The 16,414-nt window shown below is 41.0% G+C and overlaps 1 protein-coding gene across 1 annotated transcript in view; it reads left to right on the plus strand.

Moving 5' to 3' along the window:
* The window catches only part of LOC118369791 (AT-rich interactive domain-containing protein 5B-like), a 62,770-nt gene that overhangs the window by 28,204 nt on the left and 18,152 nt on the right, over positions 1–16,414 (plus strand). Inside the window, exons 5-7 of the mRNA XM_035754492.2 lie at positions 12,532–12,662; positions 12,962–13,313; positions 15,703–15,755. Coding sequence (XP_035610385.2) covers positions 12,532–12,662; positions 12,962–13,313; positions 15,703–15,755 — 536 coding nt within the window. The remainder of the gene's footprint in view (positions 1–12,531; positions 12,663–12,961; positions 13,314–15,702; positions 15,756–16,414) is intronic.

The raw sequence follows: 16,414 nt of genomic DNA on the forward strand, positions 1-16,414 counted from the left end.
TGGAGTCAACCAAGGGCTATATCTGTTCTTAGTTCCACATTTTTTTGTAGGGGCATGCTTATTTAAGATGGTGAGGAAAATCCTTTTAAAGAACGACCAGGCATCCTCGACTTACGGGATGAGGTCAATATCCTTCCAGGATACCCGGGCCAGGTCGATTAGAAAGGCCTGCTCGCTGAAGTGTTTTAGGGAGCGTTTGACAGTGATGAGGGGTGGTCATTTGACCGCAGACCCTTAGTGGATGTAGGCAATGAGGAAGTGTTCGCTGAGATCCTGATTGAAAACAGCAGAGGTGTATTTGGAGGGCAAGTTGGTCAGGACAGCCGGGGTGTTAAGCATATCCCAGTTTCGGTCACCTAACAAAACGAACTCTGAAGATAGATGAGGGGCAATCAATTCACATATGGTGTCCAGGGCACAGCTGGGAGCTGAGGGGTGTCTATAACAGGCGGCAACAGTGAGATACTTATTTCTGGAGGGATTAATTTTTAAAATTAGAAGCTCAAACTGTTTGGGCATAGACCTGGATAGTATGACAGAACTTTGCAGGCTATCTCTGGAGTAGATTACAACTCCTCCCCCTTTGGCAGTTCTATCTTGATGGAAAATGTTGTAATTGGGTATGGAAATCTCAGAATTTTTGGTGGCCTTCCTAAGCCAGGATTCAGACACGGCAAGGACATCAGGGTTTGCGGAGTGTGCTAAAGCAGTGATTAAAACAAACTTAGGGAGGAGGCTTTTGATGTTAAATTCTCTAGGGTAGGGGGCAGCATTTGGAATTTTGGATGAAAAGCGTGCCAAAATTGCCTTCTAGTTAGGCCCAGAAGATAGGATACGCATATAATTAGTAGATTTGGATAGAAAACACTTTCCAAAACTGTCAGAATAATGTCTGTGAGTATAACAGAACTGTTTTGGCAGGCGAGAACCTGAGAAAAATCCATTCAGGAAGTAGGATGTTTTTTGTTGTTGTAGTTTCCTATTCAATGCCATTACAGTATCCATTGACGTAGGACTCAAATTGCAGTTCCTATGCCTTCCACGAGATGTCAACAGTCTTTAGAAATGATTTCAGGCATGTATTCTGAAAAATTAGGGAGTAAGAGCAGTCTGAATGAGTGGACCCTTCTGTGTCACAGAGCTTTTTCATGCGCGTGACCGAGAGAGTGCCTTTCTTGTTTACCTTTTATATTGACAACGTTATTGTCCGGCTGAAATATTATCAATTATTTAGGCTAAAAACAACCCGAGGATTGAATATAAACATCGTTTGGCATCTTTCTATGAACTTTACGGATACAATTTGGATTTTTTTTGTCTGTCTGTTGTGACTGCGTTTGAGCCTGTGGATTACTGAAGAAAACGCGAACAAAACTGAGGTTTTCGGATATAAAGAGAGATTTTATTGAACAAAAGGAACATTTATTGAATAAATGACTGTCTTCTGAGTGCAAACATATGAAGACATCAAAGGTAAGTGATTAATTGTATCTATATTTCTGACTTGTGTATCTCTTCAACTTGGCTGGTTACTGTTTGTAATGATTTGTATGCTGGGCTATGTTCTAAAATAATTGTAAGGTGTGCTTTTGCCATAAAGCATTTTTGAATCTGACACTGTGGTTGGATTCACAAGAAGTTCATCTTTAAACCTATGTAAAATAGTTGTATCTTTTCTGAATTTTTATAATGAGTATTTCTGTATTTGAATTTGGCGCTCTGCAATCTCACTGGACATACCCTAGAGAGGTTAACAAGCATGAAACCAAGGCTTTTTCGGTTACAGAAGTCAACAAATGAGAGTGCCTGGGGACACGCAGAGCCTGGGTTAACCTCCACATCACCCGAGGACAGAGGAGGAGTAGGATGAGGGTACGGCTAAAGGCTATCAAAACTGGTCGTCTAGTGCATTGGGGACAGAGAATAAAAGGAGCAGAATTCTGGGCGTGGTAAAATAGATTCAGGGCATAATGTACAGACAGGTGTATGGTGGGGTGCGGGTACAGTGGAGGTAAACCCAGGAACCGAGTGAAGATAAGAGAGGTTACATCTCTGGACGGGCTAGTTATGCTGGGTGAGGTCACCACATGTGTGGGAGGTGGGACAAAGGATGTATCTGAGGCATGTTGAGTGGGACTAGGGGCTCCGCAGTAAACTAAAACAATGATAACTATCCTAAACAACAGTGTACAAGACATATTGACATTTGAGAGAGACATAAAGCGAGGCATAAAGCAATCACAGGTGTTGATTGGGAGAGCTAGCTAAGACAACACCTAATCAGCTAAGACAACAACAACAGGTAAAATAGTGATGAATGGGCAGAGAGGGTTGGTTAACTACACACAGGGCCTGAGTTTGAGGCTGGGGCCGACAGATAAACAAAAAATAAACAAAATGGAGTACCGTGATTAATGAACAGTCCAGCAGGTGATCATAGGGTCCAGTGAACAGCAATAGATGGAACAGGGAAGCAGTAGGGTAGTTCTTACCAAGCTAGCACGCGGGAGACACAGCATTTAAGGTTAGCAGGCCGGGGTAAGTAGAAGCGTCTGGTCCGATGTCCGGCAAAGCCCGGTTGAGGGCACAGGATGGGGTTACATCGGCGGACCAGTTGTGGTGGTACGGCAGGGCGCCGTGTCGACAAAGGGTCAGGGCCAGATAGCGAAATAATTATTGGAGTTTGCTAGCCGGGAGATGCGCCTGGCTCGCGGCTAACTGGTGCTAGCTTCGGGGCAGGGGCGTTAGCCACTATAACCACTCGGTAGCAGCTAGCTAGCAGCGATGATCCGATGCAAAGATCCAGAGCTTACAGCAAGGATCCGGTGGAGTAGTGGATTCTAGCCATGTTGTGGTAGAGACCGGGAGGCATCGGCTGAATAGCCGAATGATCACAGAGTAGGCCGGGAGGTGGGCCTGGCTCAGGGTTAGCTTTGGGGCTGGGTCACTCGGTGGCAGCTAGCTAGCTGTGATGATCAGGAGTAATGGTCCAGGGTTTACGGCAGGAATCCAGCGTTGTAGTGGAGAAAACTGTACGATACTGGCAGGCTGGCAAGTATTATCCAGGCTAAAACAAAAGGTAAAGGCCGCTAGCAGTGGCTAACAATGACTAAATAGCTAGTAGCTAATTAGCTGGTTAGCTTCTGATGGAGGTTCTGGCTATACGGTTTAAGAAATATAGTATCTGTGTCACATTGAGTAAGGCGGGTTACCGGAAGGTATATTTAAGTTAGAAATGGAAAAGAGATTGAAAATAAAATGAAATATATACAAAAACTACAAAAAGTAAACAAGAGGACAGTTTTCCAAGAAATGTATTAACTTTTATTTATTCAGGATAGCCAAATTGAGACCAGGGTTTCATTCCTAATGGTGCCCTGAGTACAAAATAAGGCTTCCATTTCCCCCCATTCTGGAACTTTGAGGGTTTATGACAGGGTTTCCTAACTGGCGGTCTTTATTTGGAAATAAAGGAAGGTTGGAAATGATTATGTTTTAGTAAAATATTTGGTCTGTTTGGGATGATTGCCGTCAACTTGCAGTCTACAAATGATTTGCAATTATGTTTTCCGGCCCCCCAACCATCCGCTCAAGAAAATAAATGACCCGCGGCTGAATCTAGTTGACGATCCTTGGTTTATGACATAGCTCCTCTAGTAATTTAATATGTCGTTATCAATAAAACATCACTATATGATGCATAGTGTTCCATTTGGCTGCTGGGAGGCAAGGAGACACCCAGCTCCACCAAAACCATTGGCAAGGGATTGTTAAATAAATGTTATAACTATATTTGGTTTTAATATCATCACCTCAGAACAACACAGGTCGGTTTATTCCACATTTAAAAGCTCGATCATCAGAGTTAAACAGAAAGTAACTGCATGCTTTTCATGATCAGTAAACATCAATTAAATCACGTCATTTCAGATACTTGAGGGTAGCGTATCCATTTGGCATGTAGCTAGCTAGACAGCAATATGTGTTATTTAGCTTGCTTTATCAGAGATTATGCTTTTGGAAAGAGCCTGACATTGTCAAAGTTGTCAGTCAGACTTCTGTCATCACCACTATAAATGGCAAGCAAATCTAACAATATAGCCATCTGGTTTATCCCCTGAAAGTTAGCTTGTTATCTAGCCATATTAACGTGATCTGTTATTAGCTAGCTAGCCAATGTGATGTGGTCCATCAATCAATGTATCGTCTGAGATTCCTAAAGATTGGAAAGCGGCCGCAATTATCCCCCTCTTCAAAGGGGGAGACACTCTAGACCCAAACGGTTACAGACCTATATCCATCCTGCCCCGCCTTTCTAAAGTCTTCGAAAGCCAAGTGAACAAACAGATCATCGACCATCTCAAATTCCACCGTACCTTCTCCGCTATGCAATCTGGTTTATGAGCTGGTCACGGGTGCACCTCAGCCACGCTCAAGGTCCTAAACAATATCATAACTACCGTCAATAAAAAACAGTACTGTGCAGCCGTCTTCATCAACCTGGAAAGGGCTTTCGACTCTGTCAATCACTGTATTCTTATCGGCAGACTCAACAGCCTTGGTTTCTCTAATGACTGCCTCGCCTGGTTCACTAGCTACTTCTTAGATAGAGTTCAGTGTGTCAAATCGGAGGGTCTGTTGTCCGAACCTCTGGCAGTCTCTATGGGGATGCCACAGGGTTCAATTCTCGGGCCAAATCTTTTTCTCTGTATATATCAATGATGTCGCTCTTGCTGCTGGTGATTCTTTGATCCACCTCTACGCAGACGACACCATTCTGTATACATCTGGCCCTTCTTTGGACACTGTGTTAACAAACCTCCAAACAAGCTTCAATGCCATACAACACTCCTTCCGTGGCCTTCAACTGCTCTTAAATGCTAGTAAAAGTATTTGCATGCTCTCCAACCAATCGCTGCCCGCACCCACCCGCCTGCCTAGCATCACTACTCTGGACAACGGTTCTGACTTAGAATATGGGGACAACTATACATACCTAGGTGTCTGGCTAGACTGTAAACTCTCCTTCCAGACTCACGTTAAGCATCTCCAATCTGAAGTTAAATCTAGAATCGGCTTCCTATTTCACAACAAAGCCACCTTCACTCATACTGCCAAACATACCCTCGTAAAACGGACTATCCTGCCGATCCTTGACTTCGGCGATGTCATTTACAAAATAGCCTCAAACACTCTGCACAGCAAATTGGATGCAGTCTATCACAGTACCATCCATTTTGTCACCAAAGCCCCATATACTACCCACCATTGCGACCTGTATGCCCTCATTGGCTGGTCCTCGCTACATATTTATCGCCAAACCCACTGGCTCCAGGTCATCTATAAGTCTTTGCTAGGTAAAGCTCCGCCTTATTTCAGCTCACTGGTCACCATAGCAATACCCACCCGTAGCATGTGCTCCAGCAGGTATATTTCACTGGTCATCCCCAAAGCCAACACCTCCTTTGGCCGCCTTTCCTTCCACTTCTCTGTTGCCAATGACTGGAACGAATTGCAACAATCACTGACGTTGGAGACTTATATCTCCCTCACTAACTTCAAACATTGGCTGTCAGAGCAGCTAACCGATCGCTGCAGCTATACACAGCCCATCTGTAAATAGCCCATCCAACCAACTACCTACCTCATCCCCATATTTGTTTTTGTTTTTTTCTGCTCTTTTGCACACCAGTATTTATACTTGCACATCCTCATCTGCACATCTATCACTCCAGTGTTAATTTGCTAAATTGTAATTACTCGTCTTTATTTATTGCCTTACTTCATTTGCACACACTGTATACAGATTTTCAATTATGTTATTGATTGTAACTTTGTTTATCCCATGTGTAACTCTGTGTTATTGTTTTTGTCGTACTGCTTTGCTTTATCTTGGCCAGGTCGCAGTTGTAAATGAGAACTTGTTCTCAACTGGCCTACCTGGTTAAATAAAGGTGAAAAAAAATGTAGCCTATCATGTCTGTCAGCAGCAATTAAGCTAAACCACTCATACTTTAATAGTTCACTTTTATTTTCTATCACTCAAATATCCAATTAATGGTGGCCAATATTTAGAGATATCGTGAATCAACCCTCAAATATCTGAAATTACATGAACAATTGATGTTTAATGATCATGTTGACTTTGGTGCATGCAGTTACTTGCTGTTTAACTCTGATGATAGAGCTTAATGTACGCAAATGTTTTGCATGGAATAATCAGAAATGTGTAGTTCTGACTGCTCTTCAAGATCGAGGTGATGATATTACAACCAAATAGTTACCATTACAACCAAATAGTTACCATTTATTTGCCAATCCCTTGAGAACTGCACCTAGTTGTCAATGGATTTAGCATAGCTGGGGGTCTCCTTGTCCCCCCAGCAGGCAAATCGAACACTCTACACCTTATTGTGAAATGTTATTGAACCTATAGGATCTCAATGGCCAGAGCATAGAGATAGCATTGCATTGTGGGTTGTGTAGTCAACTTGAGCTGCAACATATTTCCACAAAGATTTTCGCATTGCTACCAACCGTACAATGCCAAAATGAAACATTTGTTCACAAAAAATATTGTTCTCACATGTTAGTGTTATTTAACACTGTTCATAATATGAATTACTGATTTTGGGTGGATTTGTCCTTTAAGGACAATGTAGTTAAATGCTGGCAGTTAAATGCGTTCACCTGTGAGGTAGGGAAGAAAGAGGCTGAACTGAAAAGGGACTATTTCATTTCCTGTAAACATACATGCTGCGATGTGGGCCTGTTGCCATGGGGACTGGGGTCCAGGCAACCTGCTGTTTTGACTGGATTTTGATGATGATTGATAATTACTACCTGGCATTTGGTCCCCATCTTCATAAACATATGGCTAGATTTGCCCTCCACGTCATATCTGGCAAATTGTTCCCTTTGATAATAGGTTTTTAATGTTCCACAGTTGACGTTTGTTGGGCATAGCAATAATTTTCTCATGTAATTATATTTGCGGTTTATACAAGTCCCAGAAATAGAATCGATTTCATATTGAATTTATGTGACCTATCCAGGATGGTGGCAGAATTTAATTTACAAATTCTTGTGACAAACAAAAGGATAGAGGGTGTTGTCAGTTGTTGCATATTGAAATTTGAGCATTTGAAAATGGCTATTGTTGCATTGACTTTTATTGTTATTCAAATAGGGATTTGTTGTATTTTTAATTTCCATGATAAGAGCATTATGATACTCGTTGGCTTACATAAAGAGGCAATTGGAAGCCATGTCAGTATACAGTATTAAGCTCTGAAGGGATAACAAGCTGTCACGTTGTTTAACTACCTAAATGACCCACTGTGCACTTACTAACATACTTCTGTACTTGTCACACTATATTTCACATCTCTGAGCTCCTGCAGTATAAGTAAACCACAGAGATGAAAGGAAATCCAAAGGCAAAGCTTTATATGAGTTACAAAGACTATAGGAATGCAAAAAAGCCCGGGTTCTGTTAGAGAGATAATGATCACTCATCCTCCCCTGTCAGTCAGCGTACTGGAGGAATCGTCTTTGAGGAAAATGGAAAGGACCACATAATACACAATTTGTTGGAAATTAGGAGGTTGTCTGGGGAATAACATGTTAAACATAATGCCAGAGGATGAGAGAAGATCAAATAAAGATCAAATACATTTTTAGAAAATCACAGTGCTGCCCCCATCTCCCTTACTCCTCGCCTCTCTGTGTTACCCTCACTGTGTGACATTTCTAAATGAGGATCAAAGGCAACCTGCATACACTGAGTGTACAAAACATTAAGAACATCTTCCTAATACTAATAATACCCCCAATTTGTCGGGGCGTGGACTCTACAAGGTTCTGGCCCATGTTGACCACAATGCTTCCCACAGTTGTGTCAAGTTGGCTGGATGTCCATTGGGTGGTGGACCATTCTTGATACACACAGGAAACTGTTTAGTCTGAAAACCGCAGCAGAGTTGTAGTTCTTGACACAGTCAACCCTATGTGCCTGGCACCTACTACCATACCTCATTCAAAGGTACTTACATATTATGTCTTGCCCATTCACCCTCTGAAAGGCACACATAAAATTGTCTCAAGGCTTCAAAATCCTTCTTTAACATGTCTCCTCCTGTTCATCTACACTAATTGAAGTGGATTTAACAGGTGACATCAATAAGGGATCATAGCTTTCACCTAGATTCACCTGGTCAATCGTTGTCATGGAAAGAGCAGGTGTCCGTAATGCTTTGTACACTCAGTGTATATGGAAGAGAGATATTTACTTGTGTAAACATTAGGTTAAGACCTTAAGGCTGGGTGGGTCCCACCTTAGGCTGTTGTTCACTGGGGGATTTAGCTCATTTCTAGAAGTCTGTTTAATCCTAGAGTACCTGTAATACTGTGTCCTGACCTGTGTCAGGAGTAGTGAGCTGCCCTCTGTTAGAGCCCCCTTTCAAACACATCAGACTCAGTGACTGTGAAAATGTCACATCAATGGAGCTAGCCAGCAGGAAAAACATACACAATCAGAAAGTTTGCTTCCAGTAGGGATTTTATGTGCTGTTATTTTAAAAAAGAAAGGTTGTTTGCTGTAGAGTTGTACATGTGCTTGAATAATGGGTGAATCAGGAATAATGGGTGTTCACTAAAAGTGGAAATAATGGAAATGAAAAAGGAAAAATATGTATGTAAATCCTGTCTCTTTCAACCAGCTCTCGCTTCCTCCATCCTAATCTCTTTCTGTCTCTCTCTCTCTCTGTTTAGTGAACAGGTAGAACAGTAATCACTAACGAGTGATTGCATGCTTGGCATTATGTGTTGTGTTTCAACGTCCCCAGTGTTCACTGAGAATAAGCAAACCACATTCTTCATTAAATTTAGAATAGCTCTCAGCAACTAAATTATGTATTCTGCTGTGGTTGCATTTATATTCTACATGGCCTCTTCACTAACAAATACTTTTTCTGGGAACCTTACAAATATTCGAGTGTACACGACTATCATGCAACATCTACGAATAGGGTGAAATACATTTTTAAAAACCTTAAATTCCTATAAGATTATAATAAATAAACCCTGTATACTGTTTATTTTGAAAACTGTGTCATCTGTAACAATTTCTAGTCTTTTGTAAATAGAACGTATCTTTTCAATTTTGATGCATCTGATGTTCTGACCATTTTCTCTAAATGACTAGGCATGGAAATAAGCCTGAGGCTACACGAGGGGCGTAGATCACCTGTCAAATGCCAGAGTGAGAATTATTAGCATGTCAGACAAGTCAGACGCTGACTGGTGTTCATAACTTAATAACACAGATCAAATTTGTTAGCTCACCACATACCAATGTCCTCTCTGAAAAATAAATCGACTTTATGTGGACATTAGCCTTGTTTTGTTGTTCAAATAATACCCTGCACTTTAAACAACACTGGTGCTCAGGGGGGATTTTCAACCTGAAGGAAAAACATTAAGTTGTTCTGCAACTAACAGGCTTTCTTACTGTGTCTCCATCCTCTGTGTATGATCTTTGGCCTCATTTGGGCCACAGGGTTGTAGTGAAATGATCTCTCCCTTTTGTTGGGAAGATGTCGGACTTTCAAAAGCATATTTGTACGTCAATGAAATATAGGCCCTCCCCTGATTTAGTTTCATAGTCATGTGGGAATAAAAAAAGAGAAGTTGCTATTTTGGACCAAGAAAGTCAAAGTGGCACTTGCGTCAGCATTGCTTCAGTAAAGAGGGCAACTCATTTGTATGTGGTTGTGGATTTATTTCACTGAGTACAGCAGCATTTCACAAGATGTTGTTGCAGCAGCACTATTTTAGCGAGGAAGCATTTGAGTGTTATATTGCACCATCGCTCTACCATTGCCAGCTCAGATTTAAATAGTGTAGTTCAAAACAGGAGCGTACAGTATGTGTATGAAGTCTGTAATTTCAAGCTATCAAGACATAATCATGGTAGTATTTAGATGGAATGTTATTCAACACTTTTCTACAGTGTTCTTTTTGTTCATTGCTGCATAATCTCAGGAAATCTGTCAGATGAATGTCCACTGTTGACGAGTCCTTCACATCCTGTGGCAGCGCTGTCTATGTGGAACTTCAGAAACCATTCGGAGGTGTCTAAGGGCTTTTGCAAACGTGCCGTCCACAGAATGATAATGAAGTTCTAGCCCTTAATTGAATTGGAGAAATTAGACAAGGTACTGTCAGATGTTAAGAGGAGCGTTGGACTGCATCAAAAGATCAAGTTGTCAGCTTGCATCGCTGTTGAATTCCTTGTGACTTTCATGCCTCGGGGGTGCTGTTCATTGACAGAAATGATGGATTTGCCCCAAGGGGTTATTTTATGTCTGCCAATGCCAAGAGAGCAAGCTATTATCCAAGGTAACTTATGTATTCGACCTGCACTCTAAATCTCTGCCACTTTTTACAGCTGGCCATTTAAACAGCTGTGTATTCCTCAAGGGGTTTAAACCAGCAACCTTCATATTCAACCTTAAGTCAGGTCAGTGACCCAAAAAAGGCCAGAGCAGACCTAATGCATGTGTGTTATTGTGAGGAGGGTTCCTTATTTAACTGCCATCAAGGAACATGATCAGTGGCATCCAGGCCCAGAATAATAAAAGGATTCCGCACATTTCTCCACTTGACCTTGAGGCTCATTTGAAGTCGATATCCTGAAAGTCTGAGGGGAGCTTTTTGATGTTTTCTTTTTTTTTTAACTAGCACAGATGTCCGCAGATCCATGTCAAACCCATGGCTTCAGCTCAAAGACAAATATCTGATGTAGTCAGAGGAGTTAACACACATGATTAGTTCTGCCCCAGAAAAATATTTTGCACTATAACCAAATTACACGTTATAAATTGTGAGTGAATTGCATTATCAGTTTCTAAATCAAGTGTCAACCCCCTCAATCATGGACACACTGCTGTGTAAATCAAACACACTTCTAAAAGCACTATCTGGAAATCTGTGAATCTCAACCATAGTCATCATAATGGGCATGTAACCTTTGACTCCCAGTCTTCACATCTGCAGCATTTGACCTGTGAAATGTGCACCGCACATAAAGTGTTTTACGCGATACGCTCTGAGTTACATGCTCAATGTCATGAGTTTACGGATTGGGTTTCTAAAAAAGGCCCACATCAAGAGGATTATTTAGTCACATCCCACTGTGCAAAAACTGGTTGATTCAATATTGTTTCCACGTCATTTCAACCCCCCAAATGTATGTGATGACATTGAATCAACGTGCAAAAAGTAGTCAATGTAAAGGCATTTCCTATTTTTTTTCATCCAACTTTTAACCCAAATCTAATGACATGGTGATATTATTTGTTGATTTCACATTGAATTCACAATAGTTGACAACTCAACCAAATGTAAATCAAAACTGGAGGTTAAACTGATGTCTGTGCCCAGTGGGTTATTCCTACATAGGCCTATTCTAGATATGAAATCTCTTGTTTAAACTGATGATACATGGTGAAAAACAAATCTAAGTGAGGTAGAGCTCAGGTCAGCTCGTTTGTATTACCATTCATGAGTCATCCATTATGCAGACTATTGGATTTCATGTTATTATAAGACTTCAACTTTATAGAGAGAGAAAGAAAGAGAGAGAAAAATACAGTACAGCAAAGCCAAGTAGCCTGAAAACTTGCAGTTACCAAGCTGATTACAGATCTTGGTGTAATTTTCCTTGCCTTTTTCCCTGGCTGTTTTGGAAAGAGCGTGAAGTAAAAGGTCATTGAGTCACAATAGCTTTCACCTCTTGTGATTACTTCCTCCTCGATTTCATTGGGCTTTGTTTTGCTTAATTTTTTTCCCTTCAAACCTTGATGAGAATTTGATCTGGCAAAAAATTATTCCCCTTGGCTGCCTCTAACCTTGGACATGATTTAATTGTAATTGCACACGAAATGCCTCTTTGAACTACTTGACTGAACCTGGCTCGAATCGAGTGCCTCCTCTCTCCTTTGAGTTTATCATTGTTTTTGTTACCAGGGAAGGCAGTCTGCCAAGGTGTTACAATACAGTTGTTGCTCAATGTAAAATGTGGGCGTTCAAATACTTTGGAGGTTTTAAATACTTTATGGTGTAATTAATGTGTACTGTGGAATTATCTGCCTTACAAAGAAGTCCAATCAAACATGTTTATGTGTCGTTAGCAATGTTGAATTTCTCAAATCAGCAAGTTACAAGGAAACTAATAATGGGAAGAATGATTAGATCAGTGCATGTGTTGTGCAACAACATGACCTAGGGTTCTCATAGATTTAACTTTACAGGATGGGAATTGTTATTCAGTTGTTTATATAGTTTTAACGCTACACTCCTGTGACAGAAAGGAAATGTTTATTTACGAAGTGCTTATTACACAGATGATTCAGAAGAATCAGCTTGCTTGTCCTCCTTCCCTAGGCTCTGTGTGTGGTTGCCTTCCTTTCACCAGAAACATTGCCTCTAGGATACTAACCAGCATGTGTTTTGTCCCCAACTTTTCAGCCCCTAACCTGAAGGGTCGGCCACGGAAGAAGAAGCTGTCAGTGTCCCAGCGAAGGGACTCCCAGGGCCACAGTCAGGGGCCTCAGGGGCCCCAAGAACCCAGCACCCTAGAGAACAAGTCTCCCACCAAGGTATACCACTCACCTAACATTTGATTCAATTGCAGCCATGCATAAAGATGGCGGCCACCATGTACTTACCACAAATATCTGAATTCCTCCATCTTTATGCACCTTTGCCATTCACTTCAGTTTACTTCATAATTATTGAATTCAATTTTTAAAGGTCGTGATTTGTATGAATTACATAATTTTATTTCAGCGGGTGATATAATTATTTTGACAGAATCATGAAATAGTGTCCCCCCCTACACACACACACTTCACGTTGAGTGTAAGCCCTTCAACTTCCACTATTTTATTTCCTACAGGTAAAACCTAACTGCAAGATAACAGTTCCTACCAGCAGGGGCACAACGACCAAACCCAGGATCTGTAAAAAGGCATCTGTGGAGGAGAAGGTGGAGAGGGAGGAGAAGATGGAGAGGGAGGAGAAGGTGGAGAGGGAGGAGAAGGTGGAGAGGGAGGAGAAGGTGGAGAAGGTGGAGAGGGAGGAGAAGGTGGAGAGGGAGGAGAAGGTGGAGGAGGAGAAAGAAGAACCAGAAGAGAACCAATCAGAAGAGAGTGGTGCAGATGAGCAGGCCTTCCAAGTAGCCCTTTACAAGTACATGAAAGAGAGGGACACACCTATTGAGAGGATCCCCTTCCTGGGATTTAAGCAGAGTGAGTGAAATATATTTATTTTATGTTCATATGAGCTTTGAATATAGGATATATGATCTTCACACACCTGTCAAAGGCATTATATGTGCATTCATAAGGGTTCTTCACACGGTCAGAACATGCAAGACATCTCGCTCAGATGTTTCAACAATGAGGTTTCACATGCTAGGGAAGATGATATCTTATATATAGAACCATACAAGAATGGTCATTCAATATTAATTTCTTGGCACAGCCATGCGTCATTGTGGTGCATTCACTCTATATGAAAAGACGCGATTTGTATTGTACTTTACTATCTATATACAAGTTTTACATAAATGTAAGTTCTGTTCACAAATAACCCCATGTATATATTTAGAAAGAGATGTCATCTTCACACCAAAGATGCAGTTCTTAAGTAGGTCATTGTGGTTGAGATGATATGAGAGTGGCTCAGTATGCATGCATACGGTAGTTACTGAGTCTGCAGCATAGCATCATTTGTATCGAGGCATAATGCCAACTGTTTTACATACAGTACATGTTCTGAATTACAAACCAAGCAACATCATAATGCTTTTCTCATTAAAGCCCCCAATAATGCAGTTTAAACTCGTCCTTGGCAACATGACTGTTTAAAAAAAACATAACTAATTCAAAATATGCTCAGACGCAATCAGCTTTCATTATTCCTTTCAGCCACTGCAATAGCCTCATTTATCAAAGCAAAACTTTCCTATTATGGAAATTGTGTTTCTGGTATTTTCTTTCATGAGTGGTTTATAATTAAGATAAGGACTGTTTAAAAGCACTGGATTGTTGAACGGAATACACATGTATTCCTGTCCTCTTTTGATGTGCCTCCTACACATTTTGTGTGATTGTTAACAGAAGCCATTCAATTACATCTTCCTTTCTAAGCCACTGGCTCTGAAATGCACACAGAGCAACCAATTCCACTTCGTCTAAATGCACAATGTAGGGCAGACAGCGCAGCGTAGATAGAGGCAAAATACTGTAAATGAATCTTTCAATCTATCCCCTTTTATTTGAACGGCATATTCTACACAGTGCAAGGCTATAGCTCTGGCTCAAAGTTTCTTATCTGTTCCACCAGAAAGGAGGCTTATTTTCTTTTATTTAGCTTTAGCAGTTTGCCTGGATGCTGCACAGGACGTAAGATAAATGGACTTCAGAAGAAGAAAAGGTCACATGACAAAAAGAGGTTTCATTATCTTCCATTCAGTTGGGTAAACAGCTATTCCCAGCGTTGGTACCACATTCTGAATGTGCAATGGAAGTGAGTGTGAGGAAAACATGGGACAGGGAGGGGGCTGGGAGTGTGTGTCAAGGTTGGTACAGTTTGACATCACATTGCACACTTTGAATGGCCTTGGTCACAAATTGGAGAGTGGGGAGTTAGGGAATTGGTATGCGTGTTGTTGGGTGGGGCGGCGGGGGAGGTGATGCGCATTATTTCAGGCTGCCTTTAGAGAGGTTCTTTATGCCTTGTTTCTAATTTGCCTGTTTGAATGTCTGTTTTAGTGTACATTGTGTTTTGTCATCCTTATCGTTGTGATAATGCCCCGTTGAATAGAGTGAATTAGAGAAAAAACAGGGAGCAAGTCATCTAAGAAAGAACTATTCTCCCATTTTCTTTCCTTTTTCTGTCCTTCCTAATTCTGCTCGCTGTTGTGGTAATTACAGCCGAGGCATAACAGCCCCATTAATAAGCCATAGCTGCTATCCAGTTGCAAAACACAATGCTACTCTCTGCAGTTCAAATAGAACCCACCAGCTTCCTTTGTAATTCTCCCTGTGTATTGACAACAGACACGGAAGAGCAGGGAGGAAAAATCAATGCTGTCAAATGCGGAGATAGGAAAATGCCATTTTGACAAATGCAAGCCTTTGTGTACGCAGAGATTGAATTTTGATGGATTTCTCCCAAGGCGAGCCTTCCTTATTTATAGGTCTTCATATAAAAATGTTAAACAATGATGTTACAGAAAGCAGATACCAATGTCATTGTTTGGAAAATCTTACAATAACCTGGGTTAATTGTTTGCAGGGAAATATACTGTCTTTGTATTTTGATTATAATCACTATTTTGTACAATACCTATAATCAATTTGATATCGTCAGTTATTGGATCTTTGCATGTAAAATTCTATGCAAAATTGCATTTGCATTTGTGCCAACATTGTTAATGAGTGCTAAAATGTTAAGTATTACCAGATGCTCATAATGGTCTTTATTCAAATCCCCTTCAGCTGAATTGTTACATGAGCTAGCTAGGTGTCAGGCTGTATCTACCTGTAGTTTATGTAGCTATGTGACAGTATCTTTGTATGTGATGATCTAGCTGAATACCATTGATCTCCCTGTTTGTTGTCCCTCTAACAGTAAACCTTTGGACTATGTTTCAAGCTGCTCAGAAACTCGGAGGATATGAGTTGGTAAGTGTTTACATATGTCCTGCTCCATACTTAACTTTTATTTTCTTTAGGCTGCCTCAGTTGTGTTTTTCTCCAAAAATCTTGGTCAGGCCCACATTTTGCAAAATGATGCCGGTGTTTTAAACCCCCTCTAAGTGGAAAACACATGTTACTCTCCCATGTCAAGGAAATTGGTGAAGTCTGTCATTTTTTCCCATGTTCAGGCTCTAAAATAAAGTGCACTATTATACACAGCGAGACAGCAGAGCAGGGACATTTCACTTGGCAGCCTACCCCACATTTGTTCGGTACTAATGTGGGAAGTGTTTCCAACATTTTTAAGTCTTTTGATGTGAAAAGTAAACGCATTGCGAATGCCGGTTAGTTCATTTGCCACATATAGTCATACAGAGAGACGAGCCGCAAACTATAAACAGGAAACTAGTCATGTAATCGGGATGTTTTTCCTTTTAAAGCCTTTTTATCTGCGGATGATTATCAGTCTTTCATGCCTGCTGCTGTCTTTGTGAGCAGGAAGTTGTGTGGTTGGTTTGAGTATATATTTAATGGTGTAACTCGTCACTCTGGCATCTTGATGCATATATTCCACTGTACTGTACTTTTCCCTCTTACCCTTGCTGTGGTACAGACGGTTGTTGCCAGCTACAGCTGGTAGCATG

Source organism: Oncorhynchus keta, chromosome 36, assembly GCF_023373465.1.
Source record: "Oncorhynchus keta strain PuntledgeMale-10-30-2019 chromosome 36, Oket_V2, whole genome shotgun sequence".
Classification (NCBI taxonomy): domain Eukaryota; kingdom Metazoa; phylum Chordata; class Actinopteri; order Salmoniformes; family Salmonidae; genus Oncorhynchus; species Oncorhynchus keta.